The sequence below is a fragment of the Zophobas morio genome, unplaced genomic scaffold (assembly GCF_036711695.1).
Source record: "Zophobas morio isolate AGI-343-1 ecotype UQ-CSIRO unplaced genomic scaffold, CSIRO_AGI_Zmor_V1 ptg000049l, whole genome shotgun sequence".
Lineage (NCBI taxonomy): Eukaryota > Metazoa > Arthropoda > Insecta > Coleoptera > Tenebrionidae > Zophobas > Zophobas morio.
In genome coordinates this window covers 52,889-76,903 of record NW_026972154.1, presented here as the reverse complement: position 1 = coordinate 76,903, position 24,015 = coordinate 52,889, and the positions used below count along the sequence as shown (strand labels likewise).

Sequence of the window (24,015 nt, the reverse complement as noted above, 5' to 3'; positions counted from 1 at the left end):
TACATCTCAATTCGCATTTCGCATTTCTCATTTATCATATCGCACATCCTACTTCTCATTTCGCACACCGTATTTCACATTTCGCCGTTGTAATTTCCCACTTCGCGCATTATATTCCTCATTCCTCGTTCCTACGTTCAGAAATCTTGTTTCTCATTTCACACACCTTGTTTCTCCTTTCGCATTTCGCATTTCGGTTAGCTCGTTCCTCATTTCGCATTACTAGTTTCTCATTTCGCACACCTCATTTCTCATTTCGCCTTTGTAGTTTCCTACTTCGTTTGCCATTTCTCATTTTGTATGTTTCATTTCGTATTTCACATGTATCGTTTCATTTCTCATTACATTTTAAGTCAATCATTATAGTTTTAACACTAACTAATATATTAACACTGTTCTGTTCTAATTTGTTTTGTTAGTACGCATAATTATATATAATTATATATTTAATAATAATATATGCATAAAGTTTTTTCCATCATTGCATATTTTATTCTTTATTTTTAACTTGCAACCAAGGTTTTACTCGCAGCTAATAAATTTAACACGTGTCTCAAAGTAGAATAATTATAGAAACACGATCAACAGGCTTTAAAAAATTAATTTGGCAAAGAAAAATGATTAAATCCCAACTTTTGATAATGTGTTACCTATATATCTGGTACTTCTTGTTCATTTTAATTTATCTTTCATCTTTAATACATCAATATTTTACAAAGCTAGCAAAATAAGTAATTTCAGAAAATATATTAAAAAAAAAGAAATAATTAACCTAAGGGGGGGGGGGGGTATTACGATTAAAATCCAATTCTACACAGGAATTCTTAAACATTTTTGGTATACAAGAAAACTGTTCAATAATAATAAATAAACAGTTATGTCTGCAATACATTTTTAAAAACATATTAGATTTTATTAGAAATCTACAAGCCACTAAAAACACTACACTGGCAACAGTAAAAAGTTAATTTTTTCTTTCACAAATAAATAATTCACCCGTCACTGAAGAGTTCACTCACGGGCACTTTCGCCAACAACCGGTTAAAAATCGACGCATAAACGCTCCCAAAACCTTCCTCATAACTCGGCTTAACATCAGCAAAAAGCGCCTCCCAATTATCGTTCATCACCTTATTCAAATTATCGCCCAGGGCCTTATCACCGTCAAACAAATTATCCAATTTGACCTCAATAAGCCGCGGGGTTATAGTCAAATGATGCCCAGTAGCGCGAAAATATTTCTTCCCTTTTTTCTGATACTCTTCCAAATCAAAAATCAGCCCCAAATTAAAATCATCTACAATTATCATAGTTATGACAATTACGCAAAAATACCCAAAAACTTACGTAAAACGATCCATCCAGGCCCTTTTCCTACCACCGGCAGCACCAAAATCCGCCCACTCATTTCATACTCGAAGTCCATCCGAAACGTCGGTATCAAACACGTCAAATTTAGCTTCTTCGTGTTAAAATCCAGTCTGCGAAATCGTTAATTGCCATTTCGTGATACAGAAACTATAACACTAGAACACTTACTCGGCCTTAGAACACGTAATTTCGTCATAACCACTAGCATTCATATTTTTGAATATTTGTTTGGTGGCCACTGGTCCTGAACCCTCACCAATAATCATCGATGGTATTTCCAATGGTTTCATGTTTGGTAAATTCACCTCCTTGATTGGACGGGTTAGCTGCCGGACGGCACTTTCGATGGCTTTGGTCAGGCATTGTTGGAAATCGCTTTGTTTGGGGTTACATTTAGTAAAAGTGGATGCTATAAGTCGGTTTTAATAAAGTAAGAGTGATAAATTAACGATGTTGACTTACGCAGCTTAGCACCGAAAGTAAAAGTTGCCAGAAACACACAAACTGGTAGGTACTTCATGCTTTCTCCAGTACGTCTAGATGAAATTGGAGGTTCTGTCTTTATATAACTAATTAATTATTGTGGTTAGGGGGAAAATGTTGGCACGAACCAGTTTATACCACCAACGTTATTGTTTTATAAAGTAGAGGCCTATTTATTGAGCGATTTAATTTAATGTATGGAAAATGGATTCATGTCATTGAAAATTGCAACATTATGAGGAAATAGTTGGTTAATTTTTTAAATGAAAGGAGTCACGAACAGGAACAAAATTTAATAAAAGAAAAAAAACACACTAAAGTGGCTTACTCATGAAATTTTTGAGTATCAGTTACAACGTTCTTACATTTTTCCGTCTGTCTGTCTGTTTGTCTGTCTGTCGATTGTTGTAAAATTTTATGTGTGTTAAGAATATGGTTTAAATGGGAAAACACAAACCAAAATTCCTCAGACCATCTGCACCCACAGTGTAAAGTGTAACAGTGGTGGCAAGTACATAATTCAATCACAATTACTGTAATCCAGGAAGACGATCAGAAAGGCGATTGCTTCCGTGCAAGGTTAAAGCTTTGTCTGGAATGTTGTATGATCTTGAGTTAGCTTATGAATAGGCGTCGGATTTTAGGCCCCAAAATTGACGAATTAGGTTATAAAAATCTTAGTTTAGGTTAGAAACCTGGAGGAAAAAATATTTGCTCAACGAAAAAGCAAACATCAAAAAAATATATATTTAAAAAAAACATTAAACAAAACATTATAGAAACAAATATTTTGTGCAACAAACAAAAAATGATTAAATAAACAAGATCTATAGTTACGTCCACTAATTCTAAGTTATCGCAAAAAAATGGTGATCAAATTAAAGCAAGTCGCATTTAACAAAAAATAAAATATTAATTCAGGTATTTGAAATGAGTTACAAAAGCAAACTATATATTTCTCTAAATTTTCGATTGTAAATTTACACCTTTGATCGCTTAAAACACTTTTAAGTTTTGAAAACGTGCGTTCCACATCACAAGAAGTGATAGGTGCAAAATTAAATACTGAACAATTTACGTTTTCATTTATGTATGTATTGTTGGTAGCATTTCCACTACCGCAAATTATGTTATTTACTGAACATATAAAATCGTATCCTGGATTCTTTTTTAATAGAGAACATAATTTTTGGAACGCCATTTCCTCCACCTTTCCTGGTGTGTTTTTTAAAGATGTATACACTTTTTCCACAATTTCCATACTTTGATTTAATTTTAAACCTATAGTTTCTAATTGTTCTATTGCATCAGCAATAATTTTAAAGTGAGTTTTAATATACAAGAGTTCATTTTTAACGTTTGCTTTATTCAAGAATTCTTGAGCTTTTTTAATGCTTTGTGCATCTGTGGCTTCAAATGACATTAAAACCTAAAAATATTCAATACAAGAATGATAGTAAAAAACATTATATATTTACTGACTTGTTTTAAAACATCAAAGTGTTCTGCATAAAACAATGCTGCTTGAATCCAAGTGACCCACCTGGTTAATACTCTACTCTTATTGGTGCTTTTAAAAAGATTTTCTTAACATTGATAATTATCCCATTGACATCTGGATAATTCAGTCTAATTGTTTCAGACACTATAAATGTTTCCCATGTGCCATACATGTTAAGTGTGTTATATTTTCATAAAACACCTGCGAATTAGTACCAGTTTTGATCATGTATGAAGCACCATCTGATACAAACCATTTAACTTTTTTGTGTTCAGTTCCTTTTGGCCACAATAAAGCTGCAAATTAACAATTAAATAAATTGTAATAATTTCAATGCTTAAAATTATCAATAGCACACCTAATGATTCGTTTATAAATCTCGAGATTGTGTTGTTATTAGTTTTATCAAGCTGCTTCAAAGCTAGTAGAAATGGACGGCCAACTTCTTCAGAAGACAACTTTCCATTTACTAAATGGGCTATGTATCTTCCTAATCTGTCCGTCGTCTCATCGACGCTAATCCATATATTATTATTGCCAATAGAATTTCTAATTTGTGTAATTACCTGTAAATTATAAAATTTCTGTTAAAAAGTTTTTAAATAAAAATTCTAGTGCTCATCATATTGTAATCTTTTGGTAAATAATTTTTTCTCAGAGTGCTTTCTGAGAGTAAATGCTTTCCTGTATATTTATGCATAAAATTGTTAAACTCAGGACGACTAACTTTATTCCATGGAATATTTGCTGCGGTAAATGCCTTACATAAATCGGTGCAAAATTGCGTAAAATCATTGTCGGAACTAATGTTTAATAAAGTCTGTTTACTGGATTTATTCTCGTTCTTTTTATGTGCATCGCCACTGCAGTATTGTTCAAAGTGTGATTTTTTTCGCACTTAAACTAGGAAACAAAAATGTGAACATAATTCAAGCTTCAGTATTTTAAATGTTTACTTACAACTTTTCCACACACTTTGCAGAATAACTCATTGTCTTTGGTTGAAGAAGGAAATTGAAAATTATTGTCCAAATTATTCCCTAACCATAATTTGATTTTATCTTTCATGGATGATTTTACCTTAGGCATTTTGAGGATTCTTTACTGTATGCACAAAAATCAAAACCGGCCCCAGCACACTCACTAACACGCAAAGACACTCAGTATCACTAACAATAAACTTCTAAAATAAAATGCTTTTTCAGAGATTCACCTCTTTGCAGGCCAGCGTTGTCAGTTGGCGACGCCAACCCGTACCATTAAACTCAAGGGCGTTGTTTACAACCCATTTTTAAACAATCTGCCAGCCAACACAATGAATTCATGGAAAGTCTCTATTGTGCCAGCACGTCCGCTTCTTTGGTCGTGGAATCCTATTTTAAGTTTTGTAAAATTTACAATTAGGTCGTTTAATTAACACTTTAGGTCTCTAACGGTAAATTAGGCATTTTAGGTAGTAATAAATGGGCGTTAAATAAACAGAATTTTTTAAATTCGGGTAAATATATAAATTTCGCTGCAATGCCTGAAGTAGATATAAAAAGGCAAATCACAAATGCATACATTGTCTTGCATATATATATATATATATATATATATATATATAAGTAGAAAGAAGAAGCTCTTGGCATGTGTTGCGTCCGTGGTAAAGTGCAACTTGAACCCTTGCCAAAGCCTCTTCGCAGCTTCGGGTTCATCCAGAGCAGCCTCATTTTATGGATAGTATTACAAAGTATAACAGTTGTTTTCAGATGACGTCCTTTGGAGCTAAGAAAATATTGGAAGATGGTTTTATGCCCACTTTTAAAGTACAGGGACAGGTTTATCATTTGGTTGGTAGCTTATCACCCTTGCCTCAACAAGAAGTTCAATTTCTTCTAATTTATTTCATTGGTGAAAACGAAAGGGACGCAAATTTGAGATCCAGCAATTTCTCTGGCTTGAAACCAAATTTAGTCAAACAATTTAAAACGATACTGCACGAGAAAAATTCGAATATAATAAGGGACCTGAAAACAACTCTTCAAAAAGTACCCGAAGATTGTGAAAAGTTTGAAATCGTTATTCACTCTGATAGAAAACCAGCCACTGCTCGCACAGGACGTTATAATGCACAGAGAACAAATAAACTGATGATGCTGTAAATTATCCAGTCGAGTTTTTGAACACCCTTAACCCAGCTGGTCTTCCCCCTCATAATTTCACACTTAAGATTGGCGCACCAGTTATGCTATTAAGGAACAGTGGCGAGTTTCTTTTTGCATTTCCACCACTTCTGTTCTCACATACGCCACACACGATATCCCCCTACTTCAACAACCCATCCATCATCATGTTCCAAACCGCTGGTCCACAGATAGATCCTTGTGGACATCCTCTACACACCTTACTTTCCACCTCATTTGCCCCTCCTACCACACACACACTTCCCTCAATTTACTCAACACCGCATTTCAGCTCAGATTATTATCAAACGCTCCTTTAAAATCAACAAAAATTCCCAACAGGTACTTCTTTTCCGACCATTCCACAACCTGTTTCACTCTTATCCACGCCTTCTGTATTCCCAGTCCTTTCACGAATCCGAACTGAGCGCTCGACCTTCTTCTTTCAAGTACCCTTGTCAATCTCCCCACCAGTACTCTCTCAAACACTTTTCCCATCACACTCAAAAGGCAGATAGGTCTATACGACCTCCGTAATGACCTATCCTTATCTATGCCCTTCAAGAAGATGACCAGTCGCCCTACCTTCCATTCATCCGGAACCCATCCTTCCCCGCAGTGGCGGCTTGTAAGCTTCTGAAGAGGGGGGGCAAAGACAAAAAAGAAAATAATGATAATAATAATCTTCATTTCCCAACAGAAGTATTGATATTGCTTAGCAATAAGTTTTGAGAACATTTTTAATAATAAAAAAAAAACGTACTAAAGAAATAGTGTACTTAACAGTTAAATTAAAATTGAAAATTAATTATACTTTTAATATACCTATGTAGGTAGGTATGCAATAAAATTTTTCAAACCACTTACTTAGTTACGAAATTTGTTTATAGATGAAATCTATTCTTCTTTCTTTTTGTCTCACAAAATGTTCAATTACTAATTCGTTAAAGTTCTGGGTTGAACGAATTAATCTTTTTTCAATCGAGCACATTGCCAACGCACACAGTCTATCTTGAGCCATGGTATTTCTGACAAAAGTCTTTATACGTTTAAGCGTCGAGAAGCACCTTTCACATTCACTTGTTGTCATCGGTATTGTACAAATAATCTTCAGTAACTTTGTACACTCTGGAAGAACAGTTAACAAATTGTTTTCGTAAAAACACTGTAATAATGTTAATGCACCTGCTGCATTTTCAAATTCATTTCGGTTATATAACACACTAAGTTCTTGTTTTAAACTATATTTGTCTGTATTGAAGGTATTAGCAGCCAGTTGCAGCTCTCTGTCTGGAAAGGCGAGCCGGTATTCAGAAAATAGATTAGGTTGAAGCAAAGCACTGATTGAGAGATGGTCACTGTTCGAAAATCGATCGTCAACAGTATTTATTATAACGTCACAAACTTCTTTTGCAGAAACTTTGCTTGAATCTTCAAATCTACTTCTCTTGTTTGGTGGTGCATTTTCTTCTTCTTCTTCTTCTTCGATATAGTAGTCGTAATCAATGGAATTTCTTACCATCTGAATGTTACTTTTGAATGCTGAAATATATTTATGCACTTTTACAGAGTCAACATCGCGTTGCTGAAGTTGATTAAATAAGATATCACAGTGTGGCATAATCTTATTAAAAAAAATGGAGCCTAATTTTTAAAACCAGAAGCCTGGTTTATTGTTGAACGGTCAATTTCTTCATCAATAATTTGATCTAGACATGTCATGATATCGTTTTTATAAGAATATACCGTCAAAACACAACTGGATTTAAAATTCCAACGTGTTTTCGAGCCTCTTGGAAGTCGTTTATTTACAATATCATCAAGCACCGCCGTGCGCTTTGCCGATCTTGAAAAGAATGCCGAAAACGCTTCAATATTGGCAAAGAATATTTTCACTTGCTTATTCTAGGACGCAGCACGTTCAATTAGCAAATTCAGCTGATGTGCGTAACAGTGAATAAACCGTGCACTTCCGTAGATTTCCCGGATTTTAACCTATACTCCGTTGTTTTTCACGCTCATAACGAGGCCCCATCAAAAGTCTGTGCAACTACTTTTTCGGGAGTTTTGTCCATATTCAGTTTTTTCAGTTCATTCAGTATAACTTCGCTAATACCATCTGCCGAGTGATTTTCTGGTTTAATAAAACCTAGAAATCTCTCATATATTTGGCCCTTTAGTTCATAACGAACAATAAAAACTAGCTGAGATATTGTAGCGGCATCTGTAGTCTCATCTGCTTCTATCGCTATGAAATCTGCTTGACGAATTTCTTCATATATTAAATTTAAACAAACGGCGTACATTGAATCCAATATTTCGTTTTGAATGGTTTTTGACAAACCTGTAAAAACTTTATTTTTCGTTTTTTCAATGTGCTCTTTCAAGTTCTGATCCAGTTCTGCGAAAAAATTTACAAGACCTCGAAAAATTCCTTGATTTTCTGATTCTTCAATTTCATCATGACCGCGCAGAGCAAGCTCAAACATCCCACAGAACTTTATACAATCAATTAATATCCCTAAGATATGACGGTTTTGTTTTACTTGCTCATTATGTAGGACAATGCTCGCAGGATATTCCGAATTTATTTGACATGCAATATCTACCTTACCCAAAAGAGCGTATTCGACGCAGTTGTTGATGTGTCTTTGACAAGATTTATGTTTCTTTACCTTTTGCGAAAGATGTTTAATATCTTTTACACCTTCTCTAATCCAAGAAGAATCACTTCTAGCATTGTTGATTACTAAACACACATATCAAAAAAACGCATTATTTGTCGCACATCCACATAACCACTCCGCGAGTTGATAATTATTAAAATTAAATTTTCGAGTAAATGTCTTCTGTGTCTTTTTCGCTGTCTCGCTTTGTTCAATGTTTAGAGAAGGCCGCGGTGCACCAAGAGCTTTTAATTCAATTTTAACGTCGCGGGTTAGTTTATTGTCACTGATTAAACTAATAATATTTGAGACAGAATTCATTTTGTCATAATGAAGAAATCACACAAAAGTTAACGACCACAGTCGCCACTTAACCGATAACAATAAATATTTTGTCTCCGGCTCTCTCAGCTGATCAAAACACACCAAGTCGGTTGTGAGATTATAGCCGTCCCAGCTGTATTACCTGATGTGAAAATGTTGGGTAAAACCGCTACTCCTTCCACGGCTGAAGGAATAAACACGTTGGGCAATTCTATGAAAGCCGTCCGTATATAAATAAATTATAAAAACGTTATGCTTAGCTAGTAAATGGACTGATTCACTGAATAATTAAATGAAAGTAAACGAACATGTACTAAATCATAAGAAATTAGATTAAATGAAACAGAAAATACATTTCTGCTATTTTTATATATCTTTTTATGTCTCTAATTTTAGGGGGGCACTGCCCCACTGTCCCCCCTGCACCAGCCCCCACTGCCCATACATGCATTAAACACCTTCAACACATACTCCGGAACAGTCTCCCACACAAGCGTCATCATTTCAGGCGTCACATCATCCATTCCCGGCGACCTCTTCTTCCTCATACTCCTCACGCTCCTATCAACCTCATCATAATTCACTCTCTCCACGACACCCTCCACCCTTTCATATAATTCATAGTTCACGGGAACGTCAACTGGGAAAAGTCTTGGTACTCGACCCTGCACTTCTCGTTTCCTTCCAAATTCCTCTCTCGTTTACGAATCAACTGCCATTTTTTTTGTGCTTTCGCAACTCGACCTTCTAAATTTTTTAGATGCTCGATCCACCAAGCTGCTCTTTTATCCTTGTCTTTAACAAACCTTTCTGTCGCCTTGTCCATAGCAATGCAGATCCATCCGTGTAGGCTTTCTAGCTGCTCCCTACCCAGGAGTCTCGCGAAGCTTTCAGGACTGGTCATATAGACCTCCCTTCCCAATTCCGATTTGAACATCTCCCAGTTGACGTTAACCATGGACCACCCTCTCCTCTTTTTTATCTTCGCTTTGAACTTCCCCCGCACACTTTCCACACCGATCAATATACAATTGTGGTCACTCACACCCCAGTCTTCCTTAACCTCCCACGCGTCACACATAAACCTCTCCAACCAGCCACCATTCACTACCGTAACGTCAATTCCCGACTCTCCCATCAGCCCGCTAAAAGATCAGATGGTCTGTTCAGAACCTCCAAGTCCAGTTCCCCAATTAATTCTTCCAATTCCCGACCCCTCCTCTCACTCTCACGACCTGTCCTCACATACTTACTATACCATAGGCATTGGCGTCCATACCTATCACCATCGTCTTTCCCTCACATCCAACCACCACCTTCCTTATCCATTCCAAATACGGTCCAATCTCATCCCCATATCGACAATACAAGGACGCCACACCCATACTCACAGTCTATATTCACACATACTCCCAAATTTTGATCTTCCACGGTTATTTGTACAGCATCCATACCTCTATCATCTATCTCTATCAACACAGCAGCGGACACATACACTCTCATATCATCAGGCACACCAACAACCCGGCCCTCTCTTGCATACGGTTCCTGCAACAACACCACCCTTATATCATTCTCTCTCATACATACCCCTATGTCACACCTCACACTAGAACAACCCTGACAACTTGCGTGCAAGATTTTAAGGCCTATAAATAAATTTCCTGGCTGCACTTAGCTGCTGTACAAATATCGGGCACGTACTGGAAAACACCGAGTGGCCAAATTCCTTACCCGCTACCTAACAACTCCTACACTGGTCGATCGTCGCCTTACATTGTTTCCCCACATGCCCCTGTTCCCCATATTTCCTGCAAACCTTATTTCTGATCTTACAATCAAACGCACCATGACCGTATCCATAACAGTTATAACACCTCAACATATCGACCCAATCTTCCCGTTTGAACGAATGCCAGCCCATACACCCTACCCTGGTCCAAAAATACCTCCATAGCCTCAATCACATTTTCGAATTTTTGACTTATCTTACCTGTTCCTGCTTGCCCGATCCGCTTCCCTACAATCCTAACACTGTCCCCAAACTGTTCCTCGACCATCTTCCCCACGAAATTTTTCCGATATATCGACTCAGCCAATTCCACAGGTACATCATACCACATAATCCTAAATCCTCTCCTTTTCACATCTTCCGTGGACCAGTTCGGGTTTGTCTTAACCACCTACTTTATCATCTCTATCTCCTCCTTACTCTTCGTCTCAATTATTGCCCACCACTTCTGTTCCTCCTTACTTTTTCCACTCTCACGTCTACAGCTATTTTATTAACTTTCTCTCTAATCTTATCCCCATCTTCCTTAGGAAGCTTAGACTGCACCATAACAGAATACGTTTCCTTCCTTCTTGGCACTTCCTTACTATCTTGCCCAGATCTAGCACATCCTACAACTTCAGCGTACGTCTTCCTATTTGTCGATTCCAGTTCTTTAATCTTTCCCTTCATAAAACTGTTCGCAACCACTAGCTCCAATGCTATGGTCTCCATCTTGCCCCAAAATCCCAACACCTGATCAATCATCCCCTTGCCAACTCTGCGCAAAAGAACAGCCACCATTGGGAAGAGCAGTGGGAACAAAAACTCGAGTCCTTGAACACCGAGGACCATTCGACCTGAAAAATGCCCAAAGCGCTGAAAAGCGATCCACAGCGCGCACAACGGCATCGTTTTCACAGGTAAGGACAAAGCTGCCGCCTTCGCAGACTGGAGAACCAATGCCATACGAATATTGACCCCGACGCAGACGACGAGTACATGGACCTCATCGAAGAAACCGTAGAAAATCTTCGACAGGAAGAATCAGACAACGACGAACTCATCCGCGAAACCAATCCCGACGAACTCCGAACGGTCATCCAAAGCCTCAAGTCGAGGAAAGCCCCAGGTCCCGAACAAAGCACTGAAAAACCTGTCCGAAGAGGCCATCGTCGCCTTGACAGGTATTATTAACGCAATGTTGAAATTTTGTTTCTTTCCAGGTAGACGGAAACAGGCCAATATCATTTTCATTCCGAAACCCGGGAAAAATCAGTCTCCCAAAATCATCCCCCCATCAGTATTCTTTCTTCGGTGGGAAATATCGCTGAAAGGGTCATTTCTGGAAGCCCACACTTTTTGTGTCCCCATAGGCCACACTTTATCAGCAGAACATCCAATAAGCGCTGGAATCCCCCAAGGATCAGGACTGTCTCCCCATGTTCGGCTAGGACATCCCCTGGCAGGGCAAAACAAAATATCTCGGGTCTTCATTGGCAAAAATCTCAGTTTCATTCTTCACATTGACTATATTATAGCCAAAACCAATGGAATCCAAGGCGTCCTGGCGCCACTAATGGGCAGACGCAGCAAGATGTCGATCAAGAGCAAACTTCTTCTCTTTCGAACAATCATTCGTCCCACTATTTCTGATGCCTCAGTAGCCTGGAGTTACGAGTTTTCCAAAATCCAACTTCATCGTTGGAAGTCCTCCAGACAAAAATTCTCCGACAAGCTTGCAGGCCCCTGGTTCGTCAGAAACAACCAGATTCTTCAGGAGGCCAACAACCCTTTGGTCCGAGAAGCTTTTTTCTCAGTTTCAGATCTCCAGGCGTCAGCAACCGTGAGGAAAAGCCTCTGTCTCTACCCAAGAAGTGCGATCCGGGTGAAAGGGACAAAATTCCGGTATCCAAGCAGAAGAAAGGTGGGATTTGAGGGTGGTAAGCAATTTTATTGCAATCTCTAAGTGCCATGAAACGTCGGGAAAACATGAAATAAGCCATTCACTTGTTGGAATTTTACCCTCGGAAAATAAATAAAGTTAAATAGAAAAACGTATTCGCAAGTGACTAACAAAACTAAACAAAAATAAAACTAAAAAAACTCCAGTTAGACGTAAATAATTCATAAAATAGTAGCAAAACAATAATTTATTCAATAAAAAATAAAGCTGCTTTCGATACTAATTGCCTGAAGAACAGTAACTTTTATGGTAAACAAGAAACAACTTTTATTTTAATGATATGTAAAATTAATTAATATCCGGGTAACTGCTACACAAATACTATAACGATTTTAATTATGAATTTTTTTAAAAGACAGAATTAATATCTTACGAAGCTGCTAGTGATAGTTAGTAGAGACTTCGATTCGTTACAGTTAATATTTTGGTACAAATTTTCCATTACTTTAGTTAATAACCCTATAATTATGAGTGAATAAATTTTTAATTTCCATTGCAAATGGAGTTTTTCGGTATAAGAATAAACTAAACTAAATCAGAGGAACCTGAGAGATACAACTCATTTTACTTTGTATTTATTTAAAGCTTTAAAATACATACAAATACTTAAGATACTTAAATTTAAAAACTAAACTTAAAGAAGATTATCTTCAATTGTCCCCAAATAATTCACTAATAGGCACTTTCGCTAACAAACGATTAAAAATTGAGGCAAATATGCTCCCGAAAGCCTCAGAATAACTCGCTTTAACATCTTCAAAAAGCTCCTTCCAGTTTTCATTCATCACTTGGTTCATTCCGTCACCCAAAGCCTTGTCACCATCGAACAGATTATCCAACTTAACCTCAATAAGTTTCGGATCAATATCCAACTTATGACCAACAACTTGATAATATCTTCTCCCTTTTTTCTCGTACTCCTTCAAGTCAAAAACCAACCCAAGCTTATAATCATCTACAAACATCAAAATTAATTCCAATTAACCTTAATTAAACCCACTTAAAACCTACGTAGAATGATCAAGCCAGGCCCTCGTCCTGTTATAGGCAGGACCAAAATTTTCCCACTGAGCTCATAATCAAAAGTCAATTCATACCGCGGTATCAAACATTGCAAACTCAGCCTCTTCTTGTCGAAATCAAAACTACAAATTTTTGCTCGCATTAATGTATACAAAAATGAAGACACTCACCCTGCTTTTGAACACGTAATTTCTTCCAAACCTGCCGTTTTCAAATTTTTGTAGACTTGCTTTGTCCCCATGGGTCCAGATCCGGCATCTATAGTCAAAGCAGCCACGTCCAGAGGCTCCGTGACTGTCAAATTCAGCTCATCGTACACCTGGTAAAGCTGCCTGATGGCGCTTTCGACGGCCTTTGGCAAGCACTGATCGAAGTCGCTTCGCTTCGGGTTACACTTCATAAAATTGGCAGCTGTAATTCAATTTTTGGTTTTTCAGTTTTCAGGAATGATGATAATGGTGATGACTTACGTAATTTGGCGGCCGTGGCCACCGTCACCAAGTATATGCAGATGAGTATATTTTGCATTGCTTTTGCAGTTCTGGAGCTTAAGCTAGAGTGTCCTCTTATATAATGTCATAATTTAGAAAAGAAATTGAAAAAAATGAACCGGTCTTCGCCATTAAGGTCGTTTAGTGAATAGTACAAAAACGTGAATATTTACGTCCATAGGAATTTTGATGCCTGTGAGAGTGAATAAATGTATCAATAGAAAGAGAGGGAAGATTATTCACAAAAAGCAAAGTCATAAAAACGCATGTTTTTATAATCCGTGTTTTTTTTTATGTAATTAATGAATTCTTAGCGATTTTAAAGACAACCACTAGGGGAAATAGGAACAAAGTAATGTTTCGGTGCACAATAAGACAATGTTTTCGTCCAGGACATTATTTAGAGGTATAATTAATATCCATATTTTCCAAAATTTCAAAACTTTAACCAGAATTATTTTTTTTACAGAGAACCTCTGTAAGTAAAAATCAATGAACGCAAAACAGTTAGAGACAACTTCGCTCGATCCTGAAGGACAACATATCCAGCTTTTTAGAAAATCCATGTCTTTATTATGGTCTTCACCAACAAATCATTTTACTGATTGCTACTTTTGTTTAACCGATACCACAGGTTATTCCCCTTCCATAAATGTTTCAAAGCCCCGCGCCGCAGGCCAGAATTCTGCACTTCATTTCATGCGGACCGGATTCATTGAAATTTGTAGAAAACAGAATTTCAAAAATAGTACATATTTACATATTTACAAATCGACAAAATTAATACTAAATTAATTATTCATTGTCTACTTCGTCGCCGCTTTCATCTAAATATAAAACAAATTCACTGACTTGTCGTTTCCTGTATTCTTCTTCTGTTGAAATGACTTTTTTAACGCACTGGCACTAAATTTTGGATTGTTGTTATTTCGACGAACTCTGGATTTTAATATGGACCATACCATTTCAATCGCAATAATAAGGAGGTAACCGCAGGACATAATGACCAAAATGGCCAAAACCACTGAAAAAACATGTCTCTCGTCATCTCATCGTGGTGGTCAACTTTCGCTTCTTTAACGTTTTCCCGGAAAGATACAATGCGTCTGAAACAAAACCTTGTTACACCCAACTCATCGTAGGTGACAGCGGTCCGGCGGCGTTCGCTAAAGGAAAGCCTGGAAGCGGAACTCGCGAATAGTCGCGATGGGTATTCCAGGAAGACCCCGACCACCTTCGAGAACGATTATTATTCAGTCGAGTCGAATCCAGCGAATGTTGAAAGAAGCCAGTCAAGTTCCGCCGGAATTATTTTGTACATAATCGCTGTATAATTAGTCGCGTAAATTCAAGTTACTAAGAAATAAATTATTGAGTTTTAACCCACGCGGATTTTAAATACCCGTTCGTCGTAACAGTGGTGGCAGAAGTGGGATTCAAGATTAATAATTGGTTTTACGAAGATCTGCAAGTTGAACAAGAATTCTGAAGATTGACGGCTATGCTCGCACAAATGGATGTAATGGATGAGAAGATGGACGCAAGAAATAAGGAAATGAAAGAAGAAATTGGTGCAAGAGATGACAAAATGGATGCAAGAGATGTGAAAATAAATCCAACAGGAGAAGAAATGAACGAAAAATGGAAATGATGGACCCAAAACTATATATTAAGCTTCTCGCAGGTCATTTAGGCCCATAGCTTTGAGATGCGTCTCCATTCTGTGGTGACCGAATTTAAATCAAAGTTTTCGCGCTGAAATTAATTGACAACGGCGCGAAATCACGCTTGAATAATTTGAATTTGAAAGAAAAAAAAATTTAATCACAAAAAGTTTTGCATGATGATTGAGTTAGATGACGGCTTGGTATCGCTAGGGAGTTTTTAGTTACAGGGTAAAAGCGTTGGTAGAGAAGCTGCATGGCGTAGCGTCATTCTGAATGTGCTTGTGTGAGTGTAACCACGTGGTAAGCGCTAGGTTTAAATTAATTGTTTTGGTAGTTAATAAAATGGGAGGAAGCCTTTGTTTAACGACAATCAATTGTAACTTTCATAATGACACAGTTGTCCCCAACCCGCGCGGTTAATTCTTGCGGCCTTTTAATCGGAGAAATGCGGACTTCCAGTCAACGCGAAACACGTGCTGTAAATTTGTTTCATTGTTTGTAAATTCACCAATCAAGTTAGTTTTTCTTAATCGTCAGCTAGTGCAAACACAATTTAACAATCAGGATTATTTAAATAAACCAGTTGCTAGAAGATTTCATGAAATTCACTTAGTTAGGAAAAATACCTGTGTTGTTTCATTACGAGTAAGTTTCTGGATGCATATACGTAAGTGTTACATTATGACACTTCTAAATTCTTCACACAAGATTGCTAATAGTTCATTTAAGGCAGTTAAACAAGTTCATTATACTGTGAACTGGCGGGAGGGGTTTAAAATGTTTTCTTCCCTATGGCTTCTTATCATCGTTATCATGATTAATTCATCGGGGCATGCCTCACAACGCCACAGATTGATTAATTCATCGAGGCATGTCATCACGACGCTACAGATTGATTAATTTATCGAGGCATGCCATCACAACGCTACAGATTGATTAGTTTATCAAGGTATGCCCTCACAATGCTACAGATTGATTAATTTATCAAAGTATGCCCTCACAACGCTACAGATTGATTAATTTATCAAGGCATGCCCTCTCAACGATTTAAAATTTACATCACCGAGACGCTTTTTCCTCGCAACGATTTTAAAATTTACATCACCGAGACGCTTTTTGCCTCGGAGCGATGATTAGATATTTTTGTGTTTGTTTATTATGTGTTTTGTTGGGGTAACCAGTTCGCGGTATTTTAAACTCCCAAAGTAAATTGGTTTTTTGAAGTAACCAATCACTTAGATCATGATATAATTTGACATAATGTAAACTCTTTGTCTGAATCGTTGATAAAGTGTGGCAATTATTAATCTCATGTAAATTTTGTTAACATTGCAATTATATATTTCACTTCATACAATATTTCTCAATCTCACACATAATATTTCTATTTTTACAAGTTCATTTCACACCAGATCTTTTGTTTCATAAATCCTTGCTAAGTTTTGTTTTGTAAATATTTTGTTGATGAATGTTTCTATCATATAAATTATTTGTTGTTCAAAATTTCACAAGATTATATGGCAAATTTAAATGTTGTTTATTGCTTGTTGAAACTTTAACACTTGTTCAGTAGCTGTTAATATCGAAGTTATAAGAGATTGAATATTTAAAAATGGAATTGAGGTTAAATGACACAGAGAACGTGGCAGAAGCGAAGTTCGGTTCCTAGTCGAGCTGGCGAGATTTATCGTGTCACCTGTACAAGCCCACAGGTTTGGATAGATTCAGGGGCGGCCGCCGGTTTGTAGTGCTCTCGGCTTGGACCAGTAGTCAAGATCCACTTGCGGGTCTAGCGACCGTAATGGCCTAGTTCCGCAGGGCACGTTAGTAATGGAGATATGCGTGCGGGTAGGCTTTGTGATAGAATCACCGTCGTGGGGGGAGAACAGCTCCAGACCGGTATCCCCAAACTCCACTTGTACTACATCACCCCAGGGGTACTTTTGCTGTGCTCCTGTTAACTGCTGTAACATTAAAGATCTGCCGCCACACGCCTGTAATAACTTGTGTGTTTGCATCCAGTTACTTAATTCAGATTTTGATTTGTTTTTATTAAATTTGGGATATTCAAATATTTGCATTGATTCCAAACAGATGTATAGAATTTTCCGTTTGTTCATTTTTTTTTCTTTCATATAACTTAAGGTGTTTGAAATGTAATATTTCGGTGAATAAACCCTAGGGGATTTTGGGGAATGAAGACCGATGACGCCCTGCGGAACCACCAAAAAGGGCACGCTGAGTCACATTCGCTCTTCGTTTCTTTTCCTTCTAAGGAAGGATGCCATTTCGACCCTTCCCTAATTTTGTCTATTATTTCTTGCGCTCTCAACTCACATGCAGTATATGCTCACTTGTATGAAGGAACGTCTTCCCGCCATTTTTCAAAAACAAAAAACCACACAATTCCTATTTGTTAGACGATCACAGGCAAAGCCAAACTTTGAATTTTTGAATTTTTCGCGGGCTTAGTAAACTTTTTCAAGGTCAATTTAAAGGCGGGAAGTTTGGGTTATCACAATTCCCTTCGGTTTTTTGCGTTCTTCCTCCAGTCTTGTATTTGTTTTTCTGCTAGGTCTTCCTCTATGGCTTCTTTCCACTTCTTCCTTGGTCTTCCTCTTTTCCTTTTACCCTCCGGAATTTTCCACGCCACCATCTTAACTTCTCTTTCTTGGATCATTCTTTCTAGATGTCCTAACCATTCCAATCTTTTTATTTTCATGAAATTGTTTACAACTGAGTCATTATATCAATCATGTATTTATGCATTAGTTCTTCTTTCCCGTCCTCCTTCTGTTTGTTTCTCTCCAAAGATTCTTCTAAGTATCTTCCTTTCCCAAATTTCCAGTCTTTGTTTCATTTTATTTATCATAATCCATGTCTCACACGCGTATGTTAGGATTGGTCTCACTATGGTTTTATATATTCTTAGTTTTGTTTGCCTTGATATTTCTTTACTTTTCATAATTTTTCTTTATCTTCCTGCACAATTGTTACTTTTAGCAATTCTCAGTTCTATTTCTGCCTTCTTGGAATTTGTTGGTTATCAACAGCACATAAACGTTTCTACTTCTTCAAATTCTACTTTTATTCCTTCTTGTCTGTCTATTTGTAGGTTGTTTTTTTTTCTACTCCCACAGTTATTCTTTAGTTCCATTTATTTTGTTTTTTCTATATTAAATTCTAAGTCTACCTCTTCTGCTTGTCTCATTAGCTTTGCTGTTATCCTTTCTAATTCTTTCCAGTTTCTTAGGTAGTAGGACCTAATTGTCTGCGAAGGCTAGACATTGATGGCTTCTGTTGAATAGTAGACCCTTCCTGTTTATATCACTTTTCCTTATAATACTCTCTAGAACCAGATTGAATAGAGTAGTTGACAACGGATCACCTTGTCTGAGTCCTTGTTTAAGATTAAACCTGTCGATAGTTTTTCCTTTTACTTTTACTCTACTTATTGTGTTTTACATTATCATTTTCATTAGATTTATTAGTTTTTCGGAAATATCTAGTTCTCTCAATATGTTTATTAACTTCGTCCTGTTCACCGTATCGTAAGCTCTTTTGAAGTCCACGAAGAGTAAATGAGCATCAATTTCATATTCCTAGTTTCCTACCATGATTTGTTTCAACATAAATATTTGGTCGATTGTCCCTCTTCCTTTTCTAAAGCCTCCTTGATATTCTCCTAGAGCTTCTTCCATATATCCTTCAAATTTTCTTTTTATTATCGATGCCAGTAGTTTGTACGTAACGTCTAATAACGCAATCCCATGGTAGTTTTCGCAGCTTCTTCTGTCACCTTTTTTAAAGAGCGGCGTTTTTAGTGCCTCTTTCCAGCTATCCGGCATTTCTTCCGTTTCCCAAATTTGCTTTCTTACCAACTGGATATCGTCTTTCAGTTTTTCACCTCCATATTTTAGGTTTTCTTCTTAATTCCATTTCTCCCTGGGCTTTTGTTATTCCTCATCTGATTTATTATCTCCTCTATCTCTTCTCTTATTGGCATTGCTATACTTTCATTACTTAAAGTTCTTTTTTTAGTACTTGTTTTTGCTCTTCTCTGACCTCTTCTGATTTCGCTATTTAGTATTTGTTCGAAGTATTGTTTCCATCTTCTTATTTTTCCTCCATCGTCGCCTATTAAATTGCCTTCTGTATCTTTTATATATTGCGTAGATTCGTGTTTTGTTGACTTTACGTCTTGTATGTCTTTATAAAAGTTCCTTATCTCTTTCTTCTAGTATGCTTCCTCTATAGTTTTTATTTGTCTTTCTAAAAAATCCCTTTCTTTCCTGCGACATATTTGCTTAACTCTATTTCTTTGACTGTTATAATTCCTTGTATTTTCTTAATTTCTTATCTGCAGCATTTTCATTCTGAGTTTTCCGCGCGGCTAATTCTTGCGGCTTTTAATCTAAATAACATGTGATCTTTCAACGTGGAACACGGGCTGTAAATTTGTTTTATTGTTTGTAAATTCACCAATCAAGTTAGTTCTTCTTAATCGTCAACTAATGCAAACACAATTGAACAATCAGGATTATTTAAATAAATCACTTGCTAGAAGATTTCATGAAATTCACTTAGTCAGGGAAACATCTTTGTTGTTTAATTACGAATAAGTTTCTGGATGCATATGCGTAAGTGTTACATTATAACACTTCTTAATTTTTCACACAAGATTGCTAATAGTTTATTTACGGCAGTTAAACTAATTCATACCGCGAACTGGCGGGGGGGTTAAAATAATGTCTTCCCTTAGGCGGTTATCATCGTTATTATCGTCGTTGTCATGATTACATCACTGAGGCATGTCCTCGCAACGCCAAAGATTGATTACAGCGTCGAGGCTTGTCCTCGCAACTCTAAAGATTGATTACATCATCGAGGCCTGCCCTCACAACGCTACAGATTGATTACTTCATCGAGGCATGCCCTCACAACGCTACAGATTAATTACTTCATCAAGGCATGTCCTCGCAACGCTAGAGATTCATAACATCACAAGGCATGTTCTCGCAACACTAGAGATTAATAACACCATCGAGGTGTTTCCTCGCAACGATAAAAATTTACATCACCGAGGCGCTTTTTCCTCGCAACGATGATTGGATGGATATTCTTGTGTTTATTTATTATGTGTCTCGTTGGGGTAACCAGTTCGCGATATTTTAAACTCTCAAAGTAAACTGTTTTTTTTTTTAAGTAACCAATCACTTGGATTATGACATAATTTAGCATAATGTAAACTCTTTGTCTGAATCGCTGATAAAGTGTGGCAAATATTAATCTCACGTAAATTTTGTTAACTTTGCAATTTCTCACCTCATACAATATTTCCCTAATCTCACAGTTTTAACCTCAGTAATTTTCCTTAGTTGTATAATTTTCATTTGACGTAAATTTCATGCTCTACAGTTTTAACCTCACATAATATTTTTATTTGCACAAGTTTATTTCACACCAGATCTTTTGTTTTATAATTCTTTACTAGTTTTGTTTTGTAAATGTTTTGCTGATTAATCTCTCCATCGTATAAATTATTTGATGTCCCATTTTTATCTCACATAAGAATTATTTGTTTAAATATTTATGTTGCTTTAACATTTGTCCAGTTGTTGCTAATATCAGAGTTATAAAGAATTGAACATTTAAAATGGAATTGAGGTTAAAAAACAGATCTTATCGCGACGCCTAAACAAAGGGTACAGGTTTGGATAGATTCAGGGGCGGTTGCGATGTTGTAGTTCTTTCGATTTGGCCCAATAATCGAGACATAACTGCGGATCTGCGATCGTAATGGCCTAGTTTCGGACGGCATGTTCGTTCTAGAGACGTGTAATGTGCTGTTTGGGTAGGCTTTGCGATAGATAGAATCACCGTCGTGGGGGGAGAACAGCCCCGACCGGTAACCCCAAACTCCACTTGTGCTACAACGCCCCAAGGATACTTTTGTTGTGCTCCTGTTAACTGCCGTAACTTTAAAATTTTACGCCACACGCCCGTAATAACTTGTGCATTTGCATCCAGTTATTTTAATTCAGATTTTGCTTTGTTTTATTAAATTTGTGATATTCAGATATTTGCTTTGGCTCCAAACAGATGTATAGGATTTTGCGTCTGTTCGTTTCTCTGTCAATTCGCGAGTGTCTTTCTTTTCATATTTTTAAGGTGTTTCATTTGTAATGTGATATGTCCGTGCGATAGAGGGTTTTAGGGGCTGAGGGCAGCTACTTTCCTCCTGAGAGGGGTGACATTTTAGTCCCTTCCAAAAAATTTTGTCTATAATTTACCTTAATAAGGTTTTTGATAGCTCCTTCTTATAGATGTGAATATGTACAAATGCGTTAGTGAAATAAATCACTCACTGCCTTTTTCATTCTAACACATTTTTTCTTGACTCCTTGGATATTAGAAAAATAATGTACCTATACAACAAATATCTAAAATTTAAAAAAAAATGCCATCTTTTTCTACCTATGTATTTTCAAAACGTCAACTGGACATGTTATGATTATTGCCAAAGCAGTGTTACAGGTTTCACTCTAATTTTGATCGAATTTTCAATCAATTTTATCTCGGAAACGAAAAAACTCTTATTAAAACTTTTTTTGTGATTGCCTTGTACTCTCTGAAACCAGTTTCCGATATATATAGACAAACTCATTCCGCAACACCTCTTCCAAGAACACATTAAGCTCAGCAGCTGGTTTCGAAGAAACCAAAATCCATCAATTTTGGAGATTATCTGCCTAATAAAGTCGTTAACAGACCACAGAGAAAGGACAGACGGGACAGACGGAAAAGGGTGACCTATTTTTTCATACTCTGAGTGTCATGAAACGTCAAGAAAACATGAAATAAGTCGTTCGTTTGATGGAACCTGACGCTCGGGAAGTAAAAAATGCTAAATAAGACAATCTTTTTGCAAGAATTAACAAGGCTACATAAAATATAAAAATAAAAAGACTCCACCTAGGCGTACATAATTCATAAAATAGCGAATTATGCAAAAGCAAATTAATCTGCTGTCGAAACCAATGGAGAACAGTGGTTTTTATAGTAAACAATAAACAACTTTTGTTTTAATGATATGTAAAATTAAAATCCGGGTAACTGCTACCCAAGGTACTTTAACACACTGATGCGCCATTTTTATCATAAGATTTCTCAAAAGACAAATTTTCCACTACTTTAGATTAGAACCATGTAATTATAAGTAAATAAATTTGTAATTTTCGTAATGTTTATGCATAGATTTTTTTAATTACGTATTTGCAAATGGAGTTTTTCGTTGTTAAAAAAATATATATAAAAAACATTTTACTCTGTATTTATTACAAAACTCTTAAAATACATACAAAATTTAATTTTAAGAAACTAGACTTAAAGAAGATTATTTTCAATTATCCCCAAATTTCACTAACGGGCACTTTCACCAACAAGCGATTAAAAATCGAGGCAAAAATGCTCCCGAAAGCCTCAGAATAACTCGACTTAACATCTTCAAAGAGCTCCTTCCAGTTATCATTCATTACTTGGTTCATACTGTCACCTAAAGCCTTATCACCACCGAACAAATCATCCAACTTAACCTCAATACGTTTCGGATCAATATCCAACTTATGACCCACAACTCGATAATACCTCTTCCCTTTTTTCTCGTATTCCTCCAAGTCAAAAATCAACCCAACTTTATAGTCATCTACAATTATCAAATTAATTCCAATTAACCTTAATTAAACCTACTTAAAAACGTACGTAGAATGATCAAGCCAGGCCCTTGTCCTGTTATAGGCAGCACCAAAATCTTCCCACTGAGCTCGTAATCAAAGTTCAGTTGATACCGCGGTATCAAACATTGTACACTCAGCCTCTTCTTGTCAAAATCAAAACTACAAATTTTTGTTCGATTTAGTGGATAGAGAAATGAAGACACTCACTCTGCTTTCGAGCACGTAATTTCATCTAAACCTGTCACTATCAAATTTTTGTAGACTTGTTTTGTGCCCATGGGTCCAGAACCGGCGTCGATGGTCAAAGCAGGCACTTCCAGGTGCTCACTGACTGTCAAATTCAAATCTTCGTACAAGCGCTGGAGCTGCCTGATGGTGCTTTCAACGGCTTTTGGCAAGCACTGATGGAAGTCCGTTCGTTTTGGGTTACATTTCATGAAACTGGCAGCTGTAATTCAGTTTTTGGGTTTTCAGTTTTCAGGAATGATGGTGATAACTTACGTAGTTTGGCGGCAGTGGCCAGCGTTACCAAGTACATACAAATAAGTATAGTTCTCATTGTTTCTGGATACAGTTCTGGAGATTAAAGTAGAGTGTGTCCTTATTTATACGTCAATTTAGAAAAAAAAAATAAAGAAAATAAAATTAACCGGTTGGACCACTATATCATTTAGCGTTTACTACTTTAAGACGTGAATATAAAGCAGGTGCAACTTTTGGAATTTTTTTAATCTTGATACGTCTAAGAAATGGAGAGTGGATCAATAGAAAGAGATGGAAGATTATTATTCATAAAACGTAAGCTACAAGAGTTAATCAATGTATCTATTTAAAGAACTTTTGGTGATTTT

At 36.7% G+C, this 24,015-nt stretch overlaps 3 protein-coding genes across 3 annotated transcripts; all 3 read right to left on the bottom strand.

Annotated features, from left to right (window-relative positions):
* Nucleotides 1-831: 831 nt before the first annotated feature.
* On the bottom strand, nucleotides 832-1,896 carry LOC135142660 (protein takeout-like). Its single transcript, XM_064074401.1, has 4 exons — nucleotides 1,834-1,896; nucleotides 1,540-1,780; nucleotides 1,348-1,481; nucleotides 832-1,297 (listed from the first exon to the last, which is right to left on the bottom strand). The coding sequence occupies exons 1-4, from the start codon at nucleotides 1,889-1,891 to the stop codon at nucleotides 993-995; spliced, it is 738 nt and encodes a 245-aa protein (XP_063930471.1). The 5' UTR covers nucleotides 1,892-1,896; the 3' UTR covers nucleotides 832-992.
* Nucleotides 1,897-12,897: 11,001 nt separating this feature from the next.
* On the bottom strand, nucleotides 12,898-13,798 carry LOC135142527 (protein takeout-like). The gene is made up of 4 exons (XM_064074244.1): nucleotides 13,741-13,798; nucleotides 13,441-13,681; nucleotides 13,259-13,392; nucleotides 12,898-13,202 (listed from the first exon to the last, which is right to left on the bottom strand). The coding sequence occupies exons 1-4, from the start codon at nucleotides 13,796-13,798 to the stop codon at nucleotides 12,898-12,900; spliced, it is 738 nt and encodes a 245-aa protein (XP_063930314.1).
* Nucleotides 13,799-22,745: 8,947 nt separating this feature from the next.
* LOC135142663 (protein takeout-like) lies at nucleotides 22,746-23,729 on the bottom strand. Its single transcript, XM_064074404.1, has 4 exons — nucleotides 23,666-23,729; nucleotides 23,372-23,612; nucleotides 23,190-23,323; nucleotides 22,746-23,133 (listed from the first exon to the last, which is right to left on the bottom strand). Exons 1-4 carry the CDS (start codon nucleotides 23,721-23,723, stop codon nucleotides 22,835-22,837), a joined length of 732 nt encoding a protein of 243 aa, XP_063930474.1. The 5' UTR covers nucleotides 23,724-23,729; the 3' UTR covers nucleotides 22,746-22,834.
* Nucleotides 23,730-24,015: the final 286 nt, after the last annotated feature.

What these genes read in the sequence shown, in the direction of transcription:
- LOC135142660 (XM_064074401.1), bottom strand. Translation starts at nt 1,891, where the DNA reads ATGAAGTACCTACCAGTTTGTGTGTTTCTGGCAACTTTTACTTTCGGT. An exon ending in TACTTTCGGTGCTAAGCTGC is followed by an intron (nt 1,781 to 1,833) that starts GTAAGTCAACAT and finishes ACCGACTTATAG; the next exon opens with CATCCACTTTTACTAAATGT. An exon ending in ATTACGTGTTCTAAGGCCGA is followed by an intron (nt 1,482 to 1,539) that starts GTAAGTGTTCTA and finishes ACGATTTCGCAG; the next exon opens with ACTGGATTTTAACACGAAGA.
- LOC135142527 (XM_064074244.1), bottom strand. Translation starts at nt 13,798, where the DNA reads ATGCAAAATATACTCATCTGCATATACTTGGTGACGGTGGCCACGGCC. An exon ending in GGCCACGGCCGCCAAATTAC is followed by an intron (nt 13,682 to 13,740) that starts GTAAGTCATCAC and finishes ATTGAATTACAG; the next exon opens with CTGCCAATTTTATGAAGTGT. An exon ending in GCCTGGCTTGATCATTCTAC is followed by an intron (nt 13,203 to 13,258) that starts GTAGGTTTTAAG and finishes TGATGTTTGTAG; the next exon opens with ATGATTATAAGCTTGGGTTG.
- LOC135142663 (XM_064074404.1), bottom strand. Translation starts at nt 23,723, where the DNA reads ATGAGAACTATACTTATTTGTATGTACTTGGTAACGCTGGCCACTGCC. An exon ending in ATTACGTGCTCGAAAGCAGA is followed by an intron (nt 23,324 to 23,371) that starts GTGAGTGTCTTC and finishes AAAAATTTGTAG; the next exon opens with TTTTGATTTTGACAAGAAGA. An exon ending in GCCTGGCTTGATCATTCTAC is followed by an intron (nt 23,134 to 23,189) that starts GTACGTTTTTAA and finishes TGATAATTGTAG; the next exon opens with ATGACTATAAAGTTGGGTTG.